The following is a 24,359-nucleotide window of genomic DNA, read 5'->3' as shown; positions in this document are numbered from 1 at the left end:
TGCGAGGGCGAAAGTCAGTCAGAGCGGTTAAAAAAAATCCCCAAAGCAACACCCACCCCCCCCGCACCGGCCGCGCCGCCGGCAGCCGCCGGGCAACGGCCGCGAGGGACTCCCGCCCCGCCCCCGCCCGCCGGGCGGCCGCGCCCCAGCCAATGGGGAGCAGCTGACGTCCTGCGCCGCCCCGCCCCCGCCCGCCGGGCGGCCGCGCCCCAGCCAATGGGGAGCAGCTGACGTCCTGCGCCGCCCCGCCCCATCCCGACCGGGGCCGGAGGCAGCCGGAGACTCCCGAGCTTCCCCCTCCCCGCCCGCCCCGCTCCACCGCCCTTGTTCCTCGGGCGGGGACTCGCTTCCTTTCCCGACTCCCTTTTCCCACCCTCCTCCTCCTCCTCCTCCTCCCAGTCAAGATGGAGGACGGCGGTTGCTGCGACCACCGGCACCACGGCGGCTAGCGCAGCTGCTGCTCCTCCGGCTCGCTCCTCGCTCCCTCAAAAAAAAAAAAAAGAAAAAAAAAAATCCCTGCTGGAAACGTTCGTTCTTTCTCCGCCCACCGGCTGCTGGCTGCGCGGACTGCTGGCCCTTCCCATGCCGTCGTCGTCGTCGCCCTCCTCCTCCTCCTCCTCGCCCTCCTCCTCCTCCTCCTCCCGCGATTGTCTGCGCTCCGGCTGCCGCCCGCCCGCCCGCCCTGACTCCCTGCATGCACACGCCGCCTCCTAGGTGGCTGCGGGGGGTGGGCGCTCCCGGAGCTGCCATTCCGCACATACCTTCATGTCCCTGCGCTCACTGCGGCCGCCCGCCGCCGCCCCGCATCGCTCGCCCGCTCAGGCTGCCGCCCTAACGGCCGCTCCCGCCCGGAGGTGAAGCCGGGACCCGCGGAGGGGGCGGTGGGGTTGGCGGTGGGTCTCGCCCGGAGGAGCCGCCGGCGCCGCCACACGCAGCAGCCATGAGCAGCGCCGCTACCGCCACCTCCGCCGCCACCACGGCCGGCAGCGGCGCGGGGGAAGGGGCCGAGGAGGCGGCCAAGGACTCGGCGGACATCGCGGCGTTCTTCCGATCCGGTGAGTGCGGCCCCGTCCCGGGGGGCGAAGGAAGGGGCAGCGGCGAGGCCGCGGCTGGAGGTGGCGGCGGAGGGTGGAGGGAAGCGACGTTTTCCTCCCGGAGCCGGGAGAGGGAGCGAGGGCAGCCGGCTTTGTCAGGTGGCCTCGGGGAAGGCTCGCCCTCCCCTCGCCGGCGGGGCCGCCTCGGCAGCGCCCGTCCGTACGGGGCGCCGCCGCGCTTCCTCGGGGAGGCGGCGGAGCGGGGCCCGGGCCGCGCTGGGGCGGCCTGGCCGGGCGGCAGCGGGGCAGAAAGCCGGGTCCCCTCGTCCCCTGCCGGGGGGCAGCGGGGCTTCTGTTCGGGCCCAGCAACTCGCGGGCGGGACGCCACCCTCGCCGGCAGGAACGAGGCGTGAAAACGGGTGCGGCGGCCGGCCCGGCCCGGCCGGGGCGGTGGGGGGCTGAGTGCCGCCCCGAGGCGGTGTCGCCAGTGACAGGTGCGACTCTTCCTCCGATGCCGGCCCGGTAACGGGCGTGTTCCCGGGGCCGGGCGGCACGACCTGGCGCCGGGCGGACCCGGTATCCCCGAAAATGTCCCGCCGGGGACTGCGCGGCGGTACGCGAACGGAGGAGCCGCCGCGGGTCCGGGCAGCCCTCGGTGTCGGAGGGGAGCGGGGGCAGGGGAGCGGCGCGCCGCAGGGCTGCGGGCAGAGCGGACCGGGCCCCCCGGGCCGGCGGGCGGGCGGGGATGACACCGCTGTAAAAGGCATCGCGCCTCCGGTGGTGCTTGGCCGGTGCCGTGCTGGTGGGTGGCGGTCGAGGGCAGGGGTGGGAGAGCGCAGCATCTCAAGCGGGTGTTCATAGAGGGAAGGGAAAGAAAAAGACAAAAAGCGAAGCCCGTGCGCCGGGGGTGTCCCTGCCTGGGCTGAGGCGGGGCAGCAGCGGGGGCCGGGCGGCAGCGGCTTTCGGGCGCTGCCGGGCTGGGAAGCCAGGCTCGGTGCGGAGGCTCGGGAGGGGAGGCGGGGGAGCCTGTTGACAGGCTGCCGGGATAAAAAAAAAATGGAGGCCGCCTTCTCCCTCGGTGTTTACTCTCGGCACGCAACCGGGCGGGGAGGGCGGCCGTCCCTGTCACCGAGACATTGTCCCCCGGGGAATGGCGGCGGGGACGGAGGGGAGGGCAGGGCTGGGCTGGGCTGCCCGGGCCGCACGAACCGCCGGCGGCGGGGTCGGAGCCCTACCGGCAGCCTGGGCGGCGGCAGCGGCTGAGCCTCCCGCCGGTGCCGGCTGCCCTCCCCCGAGCGGCGGCTCCGCCCCGCTCCGCTCCGCCGGCGGCTCCGCGCCCCCCCGGGCACCCCCGGCCATCGCTGCCGGGCGGGGCGGCGCGGCGGGGCTGGGCACTTGCGCCGTTCGGATGCCTAAAAAGGAGCGGCGAGCAAGGAAAATGCAGACTCACCGCTGGAAAGATGAGGGGGATTGCCGGTTTGGTGTGTGAAAAATAATAATGACGGCAGGAGCTGTAGTAATAATAAAAGCCGTGTTAATTGGTTTTTTAAGGAAAGTCTGCGAGGGAAGTGGGAAACGGCGTAATGCGTGCTGCTGGCGGTCGGTGCTTGCTGTTGAATGTGTTTGGTTTAATGAGGGTGAAGGAGGAGGTGTGATTTGCAGCAGGCATCCCTAAAGCAGGGTTCAGAGCAGCGTTTGTTTGGACAGATGGTCTGGACGGGGGGCTGTGTCTCCTCCGAAAGGCCCGATGCTCCCTCGGCAACCTGTTTCACATGACAGCAGCGAGTCCAAAACTCCTTGTTGAGTCAAGGTGCTGGCCTTGGTGGGTTTCGTCATGGAAGAAGGATTGAGCTTTGTCATTTTGAGGGAGAAAATCCTGGTGAAAGCGAAATGACGAATTACAACAGTAGACTTACGGTCTGCCTAGTGTAGTTACAGATTGGTACACGTGTAGGAATCTTGCAGTTTTGGAAGACCTTGCCAGCTGTGTTAATAGTCAACTTCCACATTTATGTGTGGGTAGAGGGATGACACGGAATTGATAAGCTCGTAAATGGTGCAGTGATGACTTTGATACTGATAACTTCTGATAACAGGGAAGTTGCACTGACCTCAGTCTTGCAGCAACCAAAAACCTTAAAGCAGTAGAAGGACATGTCAAATGCTTATCAAAAAACTCTGAGAGCATATTTAACAGCAGGCATTCTCATTTTTGTATTTACATGTGGAGGTTATCTGGTTCAGCCTGGGCTGTGACACACGCTGGAAAATGCTGTGGCATCTCTAGTGGGTGTTTGGTATTGGGAAGAGCTCTTCAAACTCCACCTCTGTACAGGATCCACTCTTTTATAAGGAAAGGGTCTATGAAGAGATCTGTGGTGTTCCCCTTTGTTTGAACAGGAGGCACGTTTTTTTTTCAGTGAAACACAATGGACACAGCAATCTGTGAATAAGCAAAAAACTTTATTTGGTGTACATGGGAGCAGACAAAATATTTTTCTCTTTACAGTATTTACAATGACAAATGCTTCCTTTTTCCTGTCACTTGCAGAGAATGTCAGCAAAGCTGTAGCTGTTACTTAAAAGAGAAAATGAGTAAAAAATGTTATAAAGAGTTTTCCGGGAGGAAGAAACCCCTACCAACAACAAAAAAACCCACCTAAACAATCAGTTCTAATCTTAGTTTAGTTAAATTGGTTAGTTGAGATGCCAGTGGGGTTATTTACTTTCTGCATGTCCTTTTGCAAGGCTAAGCATTAAGTAGAATTCAAGGAGCCTAAAGAATTGGAGGGTGTTTTGTTAGGATATTGAACAGCGGCTAGGTCACTTGAAATCACTTGAAATGTGTACATTTCCAGGTTTCACTTTGGTTATGTAAATGTAAACTCACTCTGAGTTGTTGTGGAAATAAGTTGCAATTGAAATGTGAAGAAAACAGCTGAACTGGAAGTGAGGTAGTAGTACGAAAACATAAAGATTGTGTCTTGAATTTAAATGAGGGATCCCTTTACTGGAATTGGAAGAAATTGAGGCAGCTTACTTTCCGTTATCTATTTGGTATCTAAATCTCATTATTTGAAGTTGAAAAGACAAGAACACCTCGTTAGATCTGTCACCTTCTTTGTGGCAGGCTAAGGGTAAAACTGCTAAGAAGCAGAGTTGAGTGCCAAGCAAAATGATTACATTTTGATGGAGAAAACAGTGGTTGTAGGAAGTGTCTTTCTGTCCTATATGTAAATTGGAGATTAGAGATGACTCTCTGAATTGACAGAAGCGATGCGTTTTGCACTGAAGATGTATAGACAAGCATCTTTTTTTTTTGTCTTATTAAAAAGTGCACTGGTGTGATTTGAAAGGACTAGTAAAATCTTTTAGAATTACGGAAAACCAGACTGTTACTGTATGAAAACTCAGTGGTGCAGTGAGTAAGTGGCTGGGTAGAGGGTTGTTAATGCACATTTTAAGTATGCAAGATCTATTCTGTATAAAAAAAGTATTAAGATAAAGCTTTTCAAAATGCATTCTAAGTTTAAACTTAAAATTTTTTGTATTCAGAAGGGTTGAAAACAGTGAGCAAAGTTGATTTTGAAGGACTGCTATTAAGTCATGGCTTACAGGGCAGTAACCATGGAGAGGTTTTGCTTGGTGGTTGTTCTCTTGTTGCTTAAATCTTCATCTTTGCAGCTTTGAGGCCCAGTACTTTGGGTAGGGGACTGTCGGCTGACATCTTTAGGATGCAAGAATGAGGTCTGTTAAGTTCATATTGTGCTGTTGTAACAGTGTCCTCCAACCCAAAGAATTTTTGCTAGTTGAAGTTAATGAATATTGATTTTGAGCATAAAGAACAAAGCTTTTTTTTACTTAAGTAGAAGAGGTGCTGATCCTATATTTTGTAATTAAACTCACCTTTTTGGGATGATGGAGAAATCTGTGAATACCAAAGGATGCAGAGAAGAAGACTTGTAAGTGCTTCAGTCAGCTCTTGGCTAGACAGTATTGCAAGTGCCTTGGTAAATGATTCCGGTAAGTCTTCGTGGAAAAAAACCCACTCAAGTTATCAACGGATAACTCTGAAGAGTTTTGCTATGAAAATGGATGTAGTTATTTCCTGTAAGATACATTCAGGATGAGTGGCTTCTGCATACTGTGCAGTAGCTTTATTCATATATGGACAAACGACAGTTTTCAAAGCGATTGAGATTAGTGTTGTCACCACCTATTTATGAGAACACTTGCCACGTTTCCAAAAAGAGAACAATTTACAATACTGAGCAAGGGGCAGGAGCCTTTCGGAGAGACAGAAATGTTTCAAAACCAAAGGAAAACCAAGAGGCCCAGGAGGTCTTGTCACTAGGGTGAGTAACTACCTAAGCTTTACCAGGTCAAATCCGAATACAACTGTTAGTAGTACTTCATCACTTGTGTGATGTTTGTTTTTGTGGAAAACAAAAAGGGGAGGATTTTCCATCTGAAAATGAATCTGCACAGGTGGCAGCAGTCTTTTCTCAGGAGGAAGAGGAGTAAGTCTGTAAGATGAAGGTGGGTCTGGAGAAGGTGTCCTACGTAGAGAGTTCAGTGTGCCACCTCTCCCGATGTGAAGTCAGAAAATAGGCTGGTAGCCAGAACAGCTTTGAATAGAAACTGGTTCTAACATCGTACACTCAGTCTTTCCTGCTTGTGTATGTGCTTCTTAATGTAAGCTTAATGATAAGAGAATTAAAAACTGTTTTGAGATACACGTAGGTACCAAAATGTCCATCTGTGAGTATTTTAGGAAAATGGGATGCTGAAATCTATTGTGATTGTGGACATGTCGTTGAAGACTTCTGCATGGTACTAGTGACTTGAGACTTGGATCAGTCTGGGTTTGATGAAGTCTGCCTATAGCAGCTTGAGCTGATAATTGTTTGAGTAGCTGAGACCATGTAGGAAATATTAAGGAGTATCATGAAAAAATTATTGATATTTTTTTTTCTGATGTTTGTGGGGTTTGCTTAGTTTTCGTGAGTATCAGTTAACAAATAATACCGTAAAGATAAAATCTGAAAGATTTATTCAGAAATTTGCTATTTCAAGTTTACAGAGAGGATCTGTATTTTACTTTTTTCCTGAACATACTGTTTCATATACTGTTGTCTTGCTTGCTTTACATTGGTGTCCTGTGTGATAGTGGTTGGGAAAGTTGACTGCCTGTAGTAGACAGCATAAAAAATATTGCTGTAGTAGAGAAAGTCTCCTAGAAAGAGGAGAAGAGAGAGGGAGGGGAAAGATTAAAAGCAAACATACTATTAAAAGTTCTGTTTTTGTTTTGTTTTTTCATTAACACTACTTATAAAAACATGCTAGCTTTTAGATCATGGGCTAAATAGCTTTCATATTAGGCATCGAACATGAAAAATAAGCCCAATTTTCAGCTTACATCCATGAAGCAGGACGCACAATGAGATAAAGTTAAGGTAGTGCCTTTCTAAGAAGGTTCATTTATCTCCTGCTGATGTGTAGCAGCTAACTTACAGAGAAGGTGGTCAGAGCTGTGGTTGTGTAGCTTACTTGGCTACACAGTTGGAGTGGCTACATAGTGACAAATGTCTAACAAAAATAATCTAATATCGAAGCCTAAAGTGAAGTGTTGGCAGACAGCACTGGTGGTACCTCGCATATCTCCGTGCTGTCCTCTGCAAGTATTGATTCTTGGCCCTGTGGCTGTTGGGAGCTGAGGTATGTTTGGGGTTTTTAAGAAGTGGTGAGCATGCAGAGAACATAAAGTACGAAACAAGTTGGCCATTCTTTCATGCAGCTTAGAGTGACAACAGCATTTGTGTTAAAAAAAATAAACACAACAAAAAACTTAAGGTGTTGAGTTGGCTTTTCAAGAATCTGTTACTTTGCTCTTTGAGTTACTCTAGTCGGCTAGAAGGTTGCAGCGGTATTGCCATTATTACTACTGGGTGACCTGGGCTGGAAAAAGAAGTGGCTTGTCCTGTGAAGTTGAATCCAGTTCCAGCAGCATCCATTTTAGTAAGATGGTTAAGCTGGGAGGGTTAAGATGTTTTGAAAAGCAGTATAGAGAAATGTCACAACTTGATAGTGGCAGAACAAAAATAACTACAGAAACAATGAAGTTACGGTGGAGGCGTTACTGTGGGAATAGTGGTGTTGGATTGATGTTTCCTGGAACAATGAAGACTAGGGACAGAGCACTTCAGTGTGAAATGCAGCAGCTGTTGTGCAACTTAGTTAAGTGTGGAACAGTCAGACTTCTCTGGGGATAGGGAAGGGTAGAGAAAGTTAAAGGTTAGGGTGTGTTTGAAAGAGCTGGAGGCAGAAGTCATGGGTATTTCTAAGAGGGGACAGAGAATTACTTGTAATACCTGTGATAGCTCACAGTTGATAAACTAAACGCACATTAGGAAGTGGAGGGTAAATGGGAGCTAGAGAAAAGCCAGGCCCGTTCTTGAGAGAAGTACGTCTGAGCTGGCATGAAGTGCTGATGTGCTGAGAAAGGAGCTGGCAGAAGTAGGAAGAAATGTGATGCAGCTGAGGCTTTCATTAATTCTGTAGCTTGGTCACCGTGTAGACAAAGTGGGTAATAAACATTTGTTAAAGAAGTGGCTTCTCTCTATTTAAACATGTGTCCCACAGCAACATAGCAGAAATGGGTATGAAATTTCAGCCTGAAATACCATGCAGCTTCCGAAAGCTTTGCCATCTAGGTAAATAAAATCTGAAAGAGACTGGAAGGACTTTCCCTACCCCAATATAAAGAGAAAATATTAATGTTGTTCTGTTCTTTTTCCATTAAAATTTTTAAAATTCTAGTGCCAAGAATGGGCCTGTTTAGATACAGACTATTAGCTCAGTTTATTAATAGGGTGAAACTGCACTGTGATTTTTGGTGTGCAGCTTGAAGAAGGAGGTCATACACCTGCTTGCGTACAGCAAAAGTGTTAAAATAGGAAAGACACATTGAAACTTTGGAAATGTACTGGTGGTTGATTGAGGTATATTCTTCTGAAAGTGGGTGACTATTTTAATGAGAACAAAGGAAACTAATTTTACTTCTTGATGTTGGTGAGAACCAAGTCTTAATTTTTTTTTTTTAAAAGGCTACTGGGTAAAATAAAAATATTGAAGGCCATAGCAGGCTATTTTAAATATAATGACTAAAATGCTTGCATATATTTGGTTGTTCTCATAAAAAATTTGCTTGACTTGGGGAAGGATCTTTGTTTAACAACATTTTTCTTGGTGCAGTAAAATCAAGAAGTAGACTACTGGTGAAGTAACACTGATGATCTGCAAAGCTGAGTCATATTCCTTCAGGAAGGATACTGCTGTTTTGAGAAAACAGATCACTTACCCAGTAGTGAGGAGGAGGAATTGAAATGACAAGGAACAACTCAAGTGCTTTTAGCAGTAGACACTACAGTACATTAAGGCATCCAATTTTCAGCCTCTAGAGTAGGTTGTTATATTGATACACAGAGAGGAGGGTTATAAATGAGTTGTGTCCACAACGTTTCACCAAACAGTCTGAGTGACAAGACTCTGCTTTAAAGATACAAAGCCCTTTCCAGTGGCTTTTCTGCCAAATAGCTGCTCTGACACATCTGAAACTGGAGCTGTTGATCCCAGCCTCTTGTGGTGGCACAGAGGAGGAGGAGATAGCCAAATTGTCTTTATGCATTTGTTTAAAAAAATAAGGTTGTTTTCCAAGGTGGTTGGGTGGAGGCTTCTCAAATAATTTAGTCAATTTGTTTTCTCCTGTGTCACTGTTACTGCTGTGCGTAAGTGACAGTGGCGCTGGTTCATAAAAAACACTGCAAATATGTAACAGGTTTTCCTACTGTGCATCTTGCTGGTGCTTTGAACATGATGTTTTGTAACCTGGACCTTACTGAAGAACTGAAATCAGTATTACTGTAATTATGGTGGGTTTTTTCTGAAGAGGAAAAGGAACTTTTCGAGAGAGAGAAGAAAATTCTTTGAGGTTTTGTCTCTCAGGGCCCAAGATGGTAAGTAAGGAAGCAAGATGTAAACAATAGGAAGAAAAGTGTAGGTTTCCAGATCTCAAAATATGCCAATAGTTTGCTTTGCTTGATATGTTTTACAGTATAGTATTTCAACAGGATGGTCAGATAATTCCTGCAAATCTGTGTAAGAGGTTAATGTTAGTGGCTTGTGTAAGTCAGAACGTTGAGGCTGAGATTCAGAAAGGTTTGTTTTACCAGTGTGCATGGGGATATATGTGTGCATGTATACACTGTCACACTGAAGTTCACGTGATGAATCTTTTTTAACAAAAAGTTAGGGAAAGTATTCTGGGTGGCAGGCACTGAACAGGGCTATTGTGAGTAATGCTGATGTGTTCTAGTTGTCTGTGAAACTACCCAGAGCTTACTCATGTTTCCTTGTAGTCTTACTGCATATATGAGCAGTAATAGTTATTCGTGAGGTGTTTGCAGACTGTGTAAACAACCAGTAGTGATTTTTGTGGTTAGCTTCATATATAATTGTTTAGCAATTAGAGGCTGAGGGTCTGGGGTCATAGGGAAGTGAGATTTCCTTAGTGTTAAAAATGAACAGGGAAATATACAGCAGCCAGTAGGGCTCATAAGGATGTGTTAAATACCTACTTGTTTTTATGTAGTCTGTACCTCACTTCTTGCATAAAACAGTGAATTTAAATCCAAACCCTTTAGATTTTATACTGATTCTCTTCCTTTTTTTTGCATCAGTGAAGTCTGCAGCATTATGAGATACTTTGTCAAGGTATTTGGTCAAAGGCTTTTCCCTAAGCTTTGTGGTGATCATATAGCTGGTAAATAGATTTGAGGTCATCAAACAATGAGAAATGTTATTGCTGAGATTTCTTGATAAAAGAATAGTCTTGAATGTTGAAGTCTTGGGGACTGCTTGTTTTCTGAGCCCAAGCAGATGTTAAATGTTGGGATGAAATGAGGTGACATTTCCTAAAACTTGGCCCAGATAATGAAGGGAGGATACTTCAGGAACAGCAGGAAAATACATCAAGAACATCCCAAGGAGTGAGTTAGAATAAATGGAGTGTTTAAATACTAAATATTACTTGGCTAACCTCTTACACTACACAATGGACTTTGCTGTACCCATTGTGTAAACTTGGCTGTACACTATTGGGTACTATTCTAGTAGCATTAAGGTAGTAAGTTCTTCACTTTCCAAATGTTTATCATGCCAACTTTGGGACATGTTGAGTTATGCAGCATTGAGTGCAAAGTTGCTATTTTCTGAGATCATAAAAATGCTCCATAATCTTCTAAAAAAAACTTAGGCTAAGGTTGAAATGTCTCAGCCTTTCATAATTCTTCTGGAATTAGAGGAATAGGTGCCTGCAGCTGAAGGCATAGAAAAAAGGTAGAAAGTTGTCAGCAAATTGAAGTGAATTGAAATGTAAGTTGACTGGATTTTCCCATTCTGTGCAAAAGCTGACAGTACATAGTGTGGTGAAGATCAGACTTAAGATGTCAAACCTAATCTTTAGAGGCCTCCTTTCAAGGTTACTATAGGGAAATAAAATGGTATGATTTTTGTGCTAAAGAAACTGAACAGCCATGATTTTTTTTTTTTTTAAATCTTTAATCTCTAACCTTTTATCACTGTCTTCATTTCTTTATTTGCTTTATTGATGTTAGTTGGCAAGTCCATTTCGGTTGCATATTGCACATCAGGTTGGTTCTAAAAGAGTGGAAATGGGACAGTTATAGCAGTAGCTGATGCTCTTGCTTTGCACCCCTTAAAGTCACACTTTGTGTGCTTCAAGTATGTTTTCTGCAGTTAAAGATAGTTGTTAGACTTGAACTTACCATGGCTTGCAAAGTTCAAAGAGGAAATCAGCGCTGTGCATTGCTTAACTGAGAGGGGTTTATGTGAGCCAGGTTTCTGTAAGGACAACACTTGTAAGCCAGACGAACATTTCTTAGGACAGTGGCACCTTTTCAGATGGAAAAATGAGGTCATCTGTAATGGCTTATCTAGTAACTTGTTGATTGGCTTGTTAATACATCGTATTAAATAATTAAATAAATATATAAGAGACCAGCTTCTTCAAACCTAGTGGAAGGCTGTCTTTGAAAGGAAAACAGGGGCACTCACTTGACTGAATTTCTTGCCTTGATGGCTGAGCAGAAAGTTACAAACCTGAACTTCCTTTCTGTTCCCATTATGGAACAGTTCTGCTGTTTGTCTATTGAATTGTCAAGGCAGCAAAGCCAAGTCAAGCCTGCTTATAAGTAAGTGATAAAATACGGTTTGGTTAGTGGTGATCCTTGTAGAGGGACAGACGTGACATGTTGCTACCTGTCGGTGCAGAAAGAGCAATTATCTTTTGTAGTACAGGGCAAGGACTGGAGTCAAATTTGCCTATCTTTAACTTAGAACAAGGGTACAACTCGGCCAACAATAACCACTCAGTGTGTGTGTGTGTGTGTGCGCGCGCGCGTAAACTTTTTTTTTAGGCTTGGAATCAGATGCATCCTTTTCTAGCCAAAGGAAAACATTTGAGAAGCTGTGACGCATTTACACAGATGAAGGAAGGAAATGTCCAAAAGAGTCAAAAGCTAAAAATAGAGCAGTTTACCGAGTTGAACTCTGGGTGAGAATTGAAGAACTAAATATAAATCTAAATTTGAGTCTTTGTGACTTACATAACTGAGTAGTCGTTTCTTTTTTTTTTTTTTTATTAAACTCTATAGTGGAAAACTTCAGGTGAAGACGTGTCAAGCCTTTTGAGATGGCTTTCTGGTGCCTTAAATAGACAGCACTGAGAAGTCTGACAATCTCTTGATGATTATTGTTATAGCATACAGTTTAACTCCCTGGAAAAGTGGGTTGTGGGTTGGTTTTTTTTTTGTTGTTGTTGTGAAGAACTTCTCTGTGGAAATGATATCTTCTGACTACTGAACAGAAGTTTCAAGCCAGTTGCTATTAGAACCAGTATCTATGAGGTTAAAAAAAAGTAAATATTTTTCCCCAGCTTCTTGAAGAAGTAGTAAATTTGCTTCTGTCTGATCCATGTGTAAAAAGCGGTGATAACCTGAGCATTTAAGAATTGAAGTTTGGCTGTCCAAAAAGGTTTGCTTTCTGCCTTGCCACGAAATCCAGTTTGGAAGTGATCAGCTTTCATTTGTGGTACAGAAAAAGTAAGCTTGTAGGAGTGTTTAAAATTTGTGTAATGGAAGAGAATTTTGGAAAAATTCTTCATATGTGAGAGTGTTCTAGATTACTGTCCTTGGGTGACGATAGTAGTGACATGAAGATCAAGATCAAATTCTGTTTCTTTCTCCCTGCCCTGGAGTAACACTACATTTTGGGGGGAACTAGGGGCAACCCACACAATATGGCCAAACAAAAACTGGCCTTTTCCAGTCCAATGAAGTGGGCCCAGTGCAAGTGAGTCTCAGGTTTAGCATTTTCAGGCTGCCCGTGAAGAGCAGTTCTTTCATGATGCTATAGCTAATTCGAAGCTTTGCATTGGAGAGATGAAATGCGTATAGTTAATGCTTTGACTTTGTCAGGAAAAACAAATGTTATTATTAAAATAATTTATTTACAAATATAGTAAATGTAATAAGAAATTATGGATAAAAATGGTGGCATTTGTTAGATTAACTTCTAAGTAGTAATTGTCTTCCCCTCCACCCACCAAGATGGGAGTTTTTATATTTAATACCTTCATTTTTATAGAATGTTTGCTTGGCAGATGTATAAATAGTTGTGCTGTTGTTTGCGTTTTGTTTGGTTTTCCAGAGGACCCTGAGAATGTTTTTTCAAGGTTGTTTTGAACAAATTCAGTGTCTTTGATTACTAAAATAGTACTTGTTCTAAGCAGCAATTTATACGTTAAAGCGATGGGCAGTTTGTAGCAAAATGACCTGACTACCTACAGCCTTGCGTATATAGAATCATAGTACGGTTTGGGTTGGAAGGGACCTTAAGGATCATCTAGTTCCAATCCAATACGCCAATTTAAACTTTGTGTTTATGGAATATATTGTTATATAGCAAGGTGTGAGAACTGCTATCTTTAAAATCTCATTTTTCTAGAATATGCTTTTGAAGTGGACTTGTCCATGTTGCTGTCCCCACTGTGTTAGCCTGCTGTTAGAAAGGTAAAGCTGTAAAAACCTTTTGAAAGACCAGCTGGTTAGCTGGGCAGCTGCTTAACCTGTGATGTTTCTGCTAGTAGGCAAGTTCATGATGCAGAATCTGGGCAGGACGTGACTTGCAGTTCATGTCCACTGAGCAACAAGGGTGAGTTCAAAGAGCAAGAAAGTGCTGCTCTCCATAATACTGCCTCTAGGCAGCGAAAAGGAAGTGATACAGCCCTGCATTTGCGTGTGGGACGGTAAGGATGGATATACCTTGATAGTAAGGCAGAGCACTTAATGGGCAGCCCTTAAGTTGTTTGTTGGAGCTGAGCTCAGACTGCAGTTTCCGTATGTGTTGATATAGCAGAGCGTGAGAGAAAAGTTTTTTTTTTTTTATGATCTTGAGCAGCCCAACATAGTATACTAGGCTGAATTTATTTCTTTGTGGAGTGTTTTCAGTGCTTGGGATAGGAATCTCACTCTCACTTGCCTCCTTCACTAATACTTTGTGTTCTTGCTCCTGTTCTGGCTACAAAGCTTTGGAGGCGGGGTACAAAACTGGCTGGTTTGTGTTCTCCTAGTTTAATGAGACTTGCCTAACTGCAGGAGACATGAGCATTGAGGAAGGTTAGCCATCTTTTTCCAGAGTGGCTTTTTACTGTTGTCCTCGCTTGTGTGATTCTTTCTTTTGTTCCTTTTCCTCAATTATTTATATCCTCAATTTTCCTCATTTATAAGACAGAGGTCCAACAGACAATAAGCTCAATCAGTAGGCATCAGTGTTCATCTCCACAGGAGGTCTGTTATGTTTACAGAGATAAATAGGGGGTCCTATGGAAAAGCACTGTATAGTTTGTTACAACATGTATGCTACACTGAGAAATAAGGGTCCCACAGGCAACCTTAATGCTGCATTACCTAGTTTTTGAGTGCTTTTTGTGGCAGCTTCAATCAAGCCTGATCCTAGCCAAATTAAGACATTGTTTTTATGTAAAGTTTTTATTAAATGCCTTAGTGGATGACAGTAGATGACGTTGGTTTTATCAGACTGCACTGGATTACTATATTAGATCAGAGTTATTTTGGGAGTAGAAATGCATGAATTCAGTATATAATATTAAGCAACACAGATGTGTAAGCTGCTTTATTACGTAGACATGTTGAGGAAAGCATCTCTTCAAAGACAAATTGAGGCTAAATTATCCTTTCATAAGCCTATGTATAATTAAGACCTAAAAGACAAAGTGTGTTTGGGTGAGGGAAGCTTTTCACAGCATAGTAGCATAGGTTTCATGTGCCAAAGCCCCATGGAAAAGTAGATGACACTGAAGGACTTAATTGGAAATACGTATTGATAAGTGACCTAAGTTACTACACTCTTCTTTTTTTTTTTTTTTTTTTTTTTTTTTTTTTGCCAGCTATGTGGACTGAGTTGATCACTCAAGTGGTTAAATTACTGCCTTAATAAGAAGCTTTCTGAACTGAACTGTCATGTAACCTCTGAGGAAGGACCCAAATGGAGATGAAGGGTGCCTCTCCTCTGGTTAGGAAAGAATTACGTTGCTGTGTAAAATACAGATTCCTCCTGTAATGTGGAATAGAAATTGGCTGAACAGATGAAGTAACTGTTTCCATAGTAAGCAAAGTCTTCTAATGCAACAAAACTGATTCCCTATTGAAAGGTGACTGGGAAGGTAGCTAATTATCAGAGACAGAATAACCCTGTATCTCCATAGTGGAATCATATGTCAAAGGTGACAAATCTGGAAATGTTGAAGTTGTATTTAAAATTTCAATATTTATTGGTTTCCAGGTCCTCTTGTCAGAAACTGTTTCTCTTAGCTTTTGACCAGCATACAGCATAAGGGCAGTATTATCATCCACATTAAAGAATGAATTAAGTCTATTAGAGGCATATTTTTCATCCAGGTATCTATTCCTTTTGAAGAGGGTTTGCCAACAAGGCCAGGATCCAAGTCAAAATTTCTGTTTCTGTTATGCTGTTGACATCGCAGGGAAAGGGAAGGAGGAGTGAACAAAACAGTTTCTCACCTGGAGGCCAGTCAAACAATTTCTAACCAGTGAGGCAGGACTCCTGTGACCTGTTGAGCATGTGGTGGTTGAAGTAGAGCTTTGGAGAATAAGCTTTGCTGCCGTTATCTTGCTTCTGCCCAAATATATTCAGGTTTGGTGCTGATATGAGATGTAGTCTTTGAGGAGGCAGCAATACTTGGCCTAGGAGCAGGCAGGAGCATATCCTTAGATGATGAAGGATGGAAGAGAAAATTGAGGAAGGACAAGATAACTGACAGAATTCAGGGTGAGGGTCATTTTGCTTACAGAAACACTGGCAATTGCCACACCTGCTGCAAGAGCTGTCATCTCTTTTGTGGTTAAGGTCTTAGAGTAATACTGAAACAGAACTAACAGCTCTTTCTACTGATGGCAAAGGTGGATTAATAGATACAAGGCAGCCTAAATTTTCACAGGCCATGTGACAGAAAAAGTACTCTCTCGCTGAAGCAACTACTGATTTTAAGGCCAAAAGGAGGGTTTTCTCGTTTTAAAGCAGAGCATGAGAAGGACAAGCCTAGACAGAAGAGTTGGAGGGAGATAAGGAGTATCTGATGCAGAAGGCTCGGGATTGCAAATGCAGTAAGGTCACAAAGAGAACTGCCCCTTGGAAGGAACAGGGAGGTGGGTTGCCTTTTTATGTACCATGCTGCTCAGATGTTGGCTCTACAGGGATAATGTGCTCAAGTCAGGAAGACAAGCTGTTAATAGGCCCTGCCTGACCTAGATAGGTCTAATGTTTCTTTATTCCCTGAAGAGAAGAACAAGAAACAGGAAAGGAGCTTGCATAAATTCCTTAATTTTGTACTGCAAAGTACAATCTTGGTGACATAACTCAAGAAGAAGTTAGTTAACCTGTTTGTACCTTAAAATTACCTTTTTCCATACCAGTCTTTGTCAAATTTCTGCAACTGACAGTAGAAATGTATTATTTGGGTTTTTGTGGAAAGAGCAGCTCAGTTGTTCCAGGAGGTCACTGACACAGCTCTACAAGGACCCCAGCACATAAACATGTTGTGGTTAGTCCTCTCGCTGTAGTCTCTGATCTGGCAAGAGTACTGCAGAGGATATGTGTAAGAGGCTGTACTGATCTCAAGAGATTTGTTGAACCTTATCTCTAGGTAATCATCTTGTGTTCAGATGAGATTACTAATCACATCTTCTAATTAGAGAAGTGTCATAGCTGTAGGAAAATAAAGCTATTTGGATATGTTGGTAGTCATTTTGCTGACAGTCTCCTCTGCTTAAGGAGGTTGATCAAAACCTCCTGCACGGGCAAATGTATGCTCTTGAATAAAAAGGAACAGTGACTAACTTTAGGCTGACTTCTTACCAGGAACTTTCTTCTTTGTGGTCAAAAGTTGTTCTTGGTGAAATAGTGAGAGATATGAAGCATAAATTGCCTTGTATTGAACCTATAAAGAGGCAGCTAAGTCACTCTCGTTTTGATTGTAACCTTTTAGTAAAGTATATTGAAGGAAAATCTGACATTATTAATGTAAAGATAGGTTTCCAAAAATAGCAGTTCATATAGCTGAAAAGCGAAAGCAGAATTAAGAAAAAAAGAGCTAACTCGAGTTTGCTCCCTGGGCTAACAGTGATTTCAAAGTTAACCTATTCTGGGATGTTGCTTTGACAGCAATCTTGGATCTAATCTAGCAGTAGAATTAGAATTATCATTCTAATGATAATTGTCATTTCTTGTCATGATAGAATTGTCACTCCCTGTGATATTTAAAATGCTTGTAACTGGTCTCAGTTCAGCACAGAAAGTGAGTGTAGTTGAGCTATTTTTTCAAATAACATCTACTTCAGTAGTTGCTATCTGTGCGGTTTATCTAGTGTTAACAGCATTCAGGTATCTAAAATTAGAGGAATATATTGCCATAAGAAGCAAGCAAACTGCAACCCATATGTTTTGTTCCCTGCCTTTATTTTAAGCGTGGTGTTACTACTGGGTGTCCTGCTTTTGTGGCTTATTTGGTCAGAATTCTGAGTCCGTTGGAAGTATTTTTGTCTATTTCTTAAAGATAAAATAAAGATAGCACTGTGACATTTTGAGCTGGTGGAGGAAATTGTCAGTTAGCCAAATATATGAAATTACTAATTGGCTGATAACTTTAAAATCGTTCTTAATTAAAAGCATAAGTTCTATAAAGATAGATATGTATTAATAAGGTAATTTTGTATTTTCCTTTAAAATCAGCCTTGCCAAAGGGAGGCTTTGTGATGGCATCCTATAAAGGTAGGAGTAGAAAAAAATGGTTAGTGGAATGGAAGGACAGGTAGAATGCTTGTGTTTATGTACAGTTGAAAAAACAACTTGAAAACGCTGTAACAGAAGAGCCATACTGATAAGAAGGGACAAGTGTATAAAGGTAGTAATTTATAGCAAAATATAATGCATAGTTCTAAATGTCCATAGATCACAAAAGTCCTTAAAAGCCTAGCATAGATACAAAACACGAAAATAAATACCGTTGCACCCGTTGTGCTGCCAAGTGGTTCTCCGTGTGAATGTGTTCTGGTCTGACTTTTAAGTTGTTGTTTCTAAGGCTAGAAATGGTTAGTCAAGTTTTGCTGAGGCTTGCTGCCTGATAATACTGCACTTCTTCTGGTTCTTCGGGTATCTGTGGTTGTTCACCTGTTCCTGTGCTGCTTAGAGCCGGTGTGAAGGTTGTTCCTGAAGCAGCAGCTGTGTGCCAGGCTTTGTTGTGCTTAGTGCCGGGAACCTGTGGTCTGACTGGCTCCTGCACGTTGGAGAGAGAGTTGGATGTAGGCTACACAACTTGAATTCCTGAGGAGAAAGAGGTCGTATGTGTGTTCTTTAAAACATTTTTAGTTACTACATCTCTGCCTTTCCCTTAAGCTTTCGGAGACATATCTGAATATAGCCTCAATTAAATTCCTGCCCTTTAATGAAGGAAGTTCTTTGCTTAATGCGTAGCTGATATACTTGGAACATTAGGGCATCAGTCAGGATCCAAAATTAATTGCTGCTTGGGACTGATAGTGCCACGTGGGCATTGGAAAGAACATTGTCTCTTTCAAAAGCCTTTTCAAATGGTCAGCTTTGAAAATGAGGCACATCCGTACTATGTTAAACTATTGCATTTAATCTTGCATCCCATTTTTGCTTTGTAACAACAAAAGCAAATAAATATTTTGTCTGTTGAAGATGGCACAAGTTGAAAGAGGAAGGCCATAACTTCCTTACTTGTTGCTGCCTTGTGCTCTTTCTTGCCTCCACCAGCTCCCAAATGTAGGAGGAAAAAGCCTGAAGCTGGCACAAAGGGAAGAGGGCATCTTGTTCCAAAACCAGTGACTAATGCGTCAGTCCATGGCAGAACAATATTGTTTTAGTGTGGCTAAGGCCCTGTTCTTTCCTTTGTATTGAATTCCTTCCTGTTTAAGGACATTGTCTTTAAAATATACTTATATCAGCTTGAATGGTAGGCATTTTGTGCTTATTGCTATAGTATCAGTACTAATTGGTTGGTGCAGCTGTTTCAGGTAGCAAAACCCCCAAAAAGTTAAGCAGGCATTGGCTGTAGGATATCAAGTCTAACTGTTAGCAGAGCTGTTGAAGCATACTAGATGCATGGGGAGTTAAAAGAAGGCAGAACTAGGAAGGGAGCTTAAGCTCAACTTGCTTTTGGGAGCTCAATGTGGGAGGAAGATCTAGCAGTCAGGCAAACTCTGCTGGATGACGTGGATCCAAACATCAGCTGTCAGTGAAATAGCCCAGATGAATCTCAAGTAACTGATGGGTGTTAAGGAACTCAGTGGCACCTTTCCTGGCCCCTCATGTAGTATCAGTTAATATAGAAGATTAGGCTCCATTTGCTCAATTAAGGGAAACACCTAATTTTCAGTAATGCTTGAGCTAATATCCAGGCATTTCTGTGACTTGAACTTCAAAAGTAAAATTGGAAGTAGCTACTCTACATGTGCTTTCTGACTAATTTCTGTGACTCGTATTGGACTCGTTGTGGGCAAGCAGGGAAAGGAGAGCACTGCCTTTTTTTCAATAATTGTATAATTAAATTCATTGATGGTAGGCCAAGAATACTGATCACAAGGGTTGGTGCTGAATCAGAAGGATACTTTAAATGGCGCTCTGTTGAACAGAGACATAATTGCCCTCTCTTTCCCCTGCTTGGCTTATTGGATGGCTGAATTGCTCATTTCATACGTGACTTTGAGTGTGACTGGAGCTGTGAATCAGTGTTTGTTGGAGTTCTGCATCTGGCTTATGTTCTGACTTCCCTTTTATGAGCTGGAGAGGCTGTCTCTGTTATTACTAACTGTGTAGTGAAAATCCTCTTAAACTCTCCTTGTTATGAGTGGGTGAAAATGTTTGGCAAACACACGAATCAATAATTGCTTATTTGCCTCACTGCTGCTTTTCAAAAGCTTCACTGTCCTTTTCTGTGTTTGCACAGATAATCGATGTCTGTCCCCAAATGATAATTAACAGGGATAGATAACTTTGATGCCTTCCTTTACAAAGTCATCCTGTAACTGTGCCGCTCTGAAACCACTCTTGCTTATTCCATTTCTGACCTTTCTTCAGCAGAAGCAAGGCTTGCATCGAAATTGAAATAGCTTATGTGCAGTTAGAAAAACTTAATGATTGTTTTAGTTAAAGGTGTTCCCTGGTTTACCATGCTGCTGAAATGTCCGGAGCTCTGTGTGGGTTAAAAAGAGTAAGTAAACTGAACGAAGGCTATTAAAAGGGAAATAAACACTTGTCTCAGTATGAGGAAAAACTCTGCGTGTAACTTGACCTGGTAAGTTTTCATAAAGAAGAGACTGGCTTTGTAATGGCCTTGTCTAACATGTCCATTTTGTTCTGCTGTTGCTGGCTGAAATTGAAAATTAAAATGAGGGAAAAATACCTTCATGATTACAGTTTTCCCTTGGGAACTATTTCAATTGTGGCTTTCTCATAAGAGAGATTGTGGCTTCCTTTCTATTTGTGGCATGAAAATTCAGATTTGTGTAGCCTGTTGCTAAAGTTAAGAACATTCTAGATGCCAGTTTTGGAAGATACAAACAACTTCCAGGTGCCTGCAATTTGAGGAAGTCCCTAGCTGAATCACATTACCATCTTGATGTGACCTTTGCCAAAAATAACTGCAGTAGTACATGCACAAACTGTCTATGCAGTATAGTAAGGAGAAGACAAAGTATTGTGTTTTAATGTACAAGATTTGTTTACTTTTTCAGATTTGCGTTTCTGTGGGGGAGAGGTAAGCTTTCAAAACTGTTTCACTTTGCTCTTCAGGTCAGTGGCATCTTACTCCACTGGAGGACTACAAGATAAGACTTGAGCTGTTCACACTGTTGCAGATCAGTGAGGCTCACTGTTACTGGGTGACTTTCCTGGTTCCAGGACTTGGCTTTGTCATTCACTGAAGAGCTACTTCTGGTGCCATAATTTACGCCACTGAAAACCTACTTTTTTGGTACCATAATTTACATTAGCTCGATGGTAACACAATTAAAGCTTGAGACTGTGTTGTTCCGTAGATCAGATGAACCATAGATGCAATACTTGTACCTGCCCAAACCTTCAAGTACGTGCAGGTTGTTTGGATATCAGTGATATGATCTAATGGCAAGACAGTTTCTTCAGTGGACAGAAAGTAGCGGGTGGGTGGGGGCGGGGAAGGAGAGACATCACTCAGCATTCTGTAGGCCTGGGACTACATGTAATCTGTTGGGGTATCCAGAGCGTTTTAATGGCTATTTCCATTAGCAGTTTGGTTCAGATCAAGGTGTGCTTTTGAAGCACATCTCTTGATTGTCCCGTTTCACAGTTCTTTGCTCTCCATTGTGGAGCATCTCAGGTGCACAAATAGGATTCCTTTCAGATGAAATTGAGTTGGAAGACGTGCTCTAGTTACAAATAGATTTTAGTGCACAGAACCAGACAACAGCCAGCCAAAAGTAAAACTTCATGTAAAATTTCTTGCAAAGCATGTAGTTTGGCCATTGAGGCCTCTGCACCAAGGTTTTGCTGTATTGACCCTCTTCTGTTGTGCTGTGTGACTAGTGTCGCAAAGACAAATGCCAGAGGTCCAGCAGGTAAGTTGTGAAACTCAGCAGATGCTCCAATGAAGTAACAAAGACCTTCTAGTGACAGTGTTAATTTACTGTGTGAATTGAATGACCACTCTGAAGAAGCAGATCGTGCTTAGAGCAAGGGCAGTTAACCTTTCTTGATATCAAAGCAGTCCTTGTACTGCAAGGACTTGGAGAGCTGAAGGAGGGGAAGAGATGGCTGCTCGAGTTACAGGATGGAATGAGGGGCATGGTGCACAGCGGCTGTTGCAGTTGAGCTTTCTTTTGTGGCAAGGCACAGAGATTACCTGTCAGGACCGCTCTAATGTAGGTCCCAGTCAAAACTTCAGCATTTGAAGAGCTGTGCATGTCTAAAAAGCACAAGTTGGTCACTAATGCTCTAGAGAGGAATGGATATTCAAGGTTCCTCTTCACGTCATGTGACTGATTGGAAGGTGTTTTCTTCCTCCACATATTCACCCCTAGAGAAAACGTGGTTGATGTGTGGATGGGAAGAAAACCCTACACTTCCCACTTGTGTGTTTGGTGGAAGTGGTGAGTTGTTTCTCTGTAGGGCTGCTGAAAGTCAAGAAACAAATGAAATGCTGTAGGAAGAAGACAATCAGCAGCAGGCATGTGAACTGACTCTCAGATGCAGATACGCTGGAGAAATCCTTCTTACCCAAAAGCTGCTATTTACTTATTCAAAAGTTACTTATTCAAAAAGGAGTTTGGCAACCAAGTTGTCTTCAATAATTAAACACTGGTCATACCTTTTGGAAAATTTGAAGTGTTATTGGAGAATTCGTCATTAATTGAAGTATTTTGTAACAGGGTGGAGAAGTATAACTGTCCAGTGGATAACAGTATCCTTCCACTGTGCCCCTTCTGATGGGCATAAATTGTTAGCTCCTAATACCTAGATAAATATTGGAGTTGAATGCTACTAATTGGCCTAGCGTCAGTGTAAGACTTAAAGCTCAAGTAACCTTGCTGTGATAGCTAGATTTGACTTCCTTGCTCCACCTGCCAGAATTTTCATCTCTGTAGTAGAGTTATCTGAGAAGAGTATTTTCTGAAGTCTCAACTGCTTGATTGCAGCATCATTGATGCTCAGTCCAAATGGTCTTATGGGTTTGAAAGGTTGCACTTCAGTGGAGGTGCCAGAACTCCTGTTTGTCTTCTCTGTGGGTGGCTTGTGGAGCAGGAGCATGTCAGGATAACTCCAGAAGGGAAGTAATGTTGGAAGCTGTAAGCAGCATTGATCAATTCTGATTAAAAATCTTGGTGTGGAGCCCCTGTACTTAATGAACATGTACTGAAGGGCTTAGTGAAGGTCACTGCTGGCAGTAAGGATTTGTTGAGATCCTGGCTCTTTAAGGGCTGCTGCCAACTTAAAAAAAACCAAAAAACAACAACTTCCAAGACCTCTGTTCTTTTGGCTGCTGAGTGTGTTTGTACTGCCCAGGAAGGGGTGACAGGAGACTAAGGTGAAAATTCGGATTTCCGAAGACCTACTGAGAGTGAGTTCATTTGCTTTTGCAGACTCGTCTGGAGAGAGGGTAAGTTCTGGCAGATAAGTGAGACACTTTATTTTTTTAGTGTCAACTTACGACTCAAGATAAGACTATCACATTAATTTAGAAAAACTACTAAAAAAAGTTAATCTTGAAGGCTTGAAGTGATGTCTCTAAACAAGTCCCCTAGCCCCTCAAATCTCCAGGTGTAAGTTTCGTATTTAGTTCTGATATGGAAATACTTAACACTGAATTTGAAAAATTGTCAAAGTTTCTGGCACTGTCAGTAAGATTGTCTGGCTGGCAGAATTATATACATTGTTGGCAATACATTTGCATCTTTCAAATTTATGTGTAATATGTGTCTTGCTACCTTCTATTTAGTACCTTAATACATACATGTTTTTTCTGGAGGATGCTGCAAACCTTGGTCCTTTAGCAATTCTTTTGGTGCCTGTACATCAATGCATCACAACCAGCAACCATCTGTTTCCTACTGGACTTTAATGCTAACCTGTCAACTCTAGGCAGATCTGGTTGTACAGCTTTGTTTCTTGAGAGGGAGGCTGAAGTAATGGTGTGACTTAGTGGGTATTTGATAAAGATTTTGGATGAGTATCACTAAATACCATTTGTGAAAAAGAATGTTTATCCTATTTAAGATGACAGTATTAACAATTATTTTTGTGGAATAAAAATGACATATTTTTTTCACCTCAGATTCACAAGTATGAAGGAACATGTATGAAGGAAGGGAGGAAATCTTATTCTAGGATAGAATTCAATTTAACTTTGCTTTCTTCGGCTGCATTTACAGCTTGAGCTGCTGGTTTCATAATCTGTGTGTGTGTCATCTAACAGCACAGTTCCAATATGAGGTGTTGGGGAACTTCAGGCACGTCTTTGCCTCTTCTCTCCTTGGGGCAAGGAAGAGGTTGTGACTGGAAGTCATCTGTGACCTCTCAGGGAAAGTGGCTTGTATGGATAAACATGCCTGGATATCCTTCAGAAGAGAACAGACGCTCACCTGGTCTGTTACTTCACCTTTTTGTTCAGAGAAAGTGGAGCAGTAGTTCTAAAGTGTGCTTAGATATCAGAGAAATCTGTAGCCTGAACAGGGTACCCCAGCCTGCAGTATATTCTCACTTCCTTATGTGGTTCCAGGTGTCCTAAACATTGGTCCATTTTTCTCTCCTCTGATGGATATTCGTAAGGAGTTGTAGCCATTTGTGTGACTCTGTTAATAGACCATTTGTAAAATCACAATTGTCAGGCATGATTGAAAACACTCTCCCTACAAAGTCAGAATTTGCTGTATTTGGAGTTGTGTCTAGAAAGAAAAGAGGAGAGGGAGAATTTGTGGGGAGTTTTCTTCTCTCCTAATACAGCCTCTTTCCCACACTACCACTTCATGTTGCAGTCAGTGTTACAAGGGCAGAAGTCCCTTGATGATGGAGCTACTGACTCCTGCAGACGTGTATGTCAATACCAAGCAAGAGATCGGAGAAGAGGTTTTACTGGAATATAGAGAGCTTTGG

At 43.2% G+C, this 24,359-nt stretch overlaps 1 protein-coding gene across 3 annotated transcripts in view; it reads left to right on the top strand.

Annotated features, from left to right (window-relative positions):
- The first annotated feature begins 404 nt into the window (after window positions 1-404).
- TRIO (trio Rho guanine nucleotide exchange factor) overlaps window positions 405-24,359 on the top strand; it is a 254,719-nt gene continuing 230,764 nt past the window's right edge. For all 3 annotated transcript variants that reach the window (XR_005103017.1, XM_037379282.1, XM_037379280.1), the window contains exon 1: window positions 405-1,055. Coding sequence is in view for 2 of the 3 variants with exons in the window: in XM_037379282.1 (XP_037235179.1) it covers window positions 941-1,055 (115 nt within the window). In the remaining variant the exon portion in view is untranslated. The remainder of the gene's footprint in view (window positions 1,056-24,359) is intronic.

Source organism: Falco rusticolus, chromosome 3 (genome assembly GCF_015220075.1).
Source record: "Falco rusticolus isolate bFalRus1 chromosome 3, bFalRus1.pri, whole genome shotgun sequence".
In the NCBI taxonomy this organism is placed as follows: Eukaryota; Metazoa; Chordata; class Aves; order Falconiformes; family Falconidae; genus Falco; species Falco rusticolus.
The sequence above is the reverse complement of the archived record's forward strand: the minus strand, read 5'-3'. Positions and strand labels throughout refer to the sequence as shown.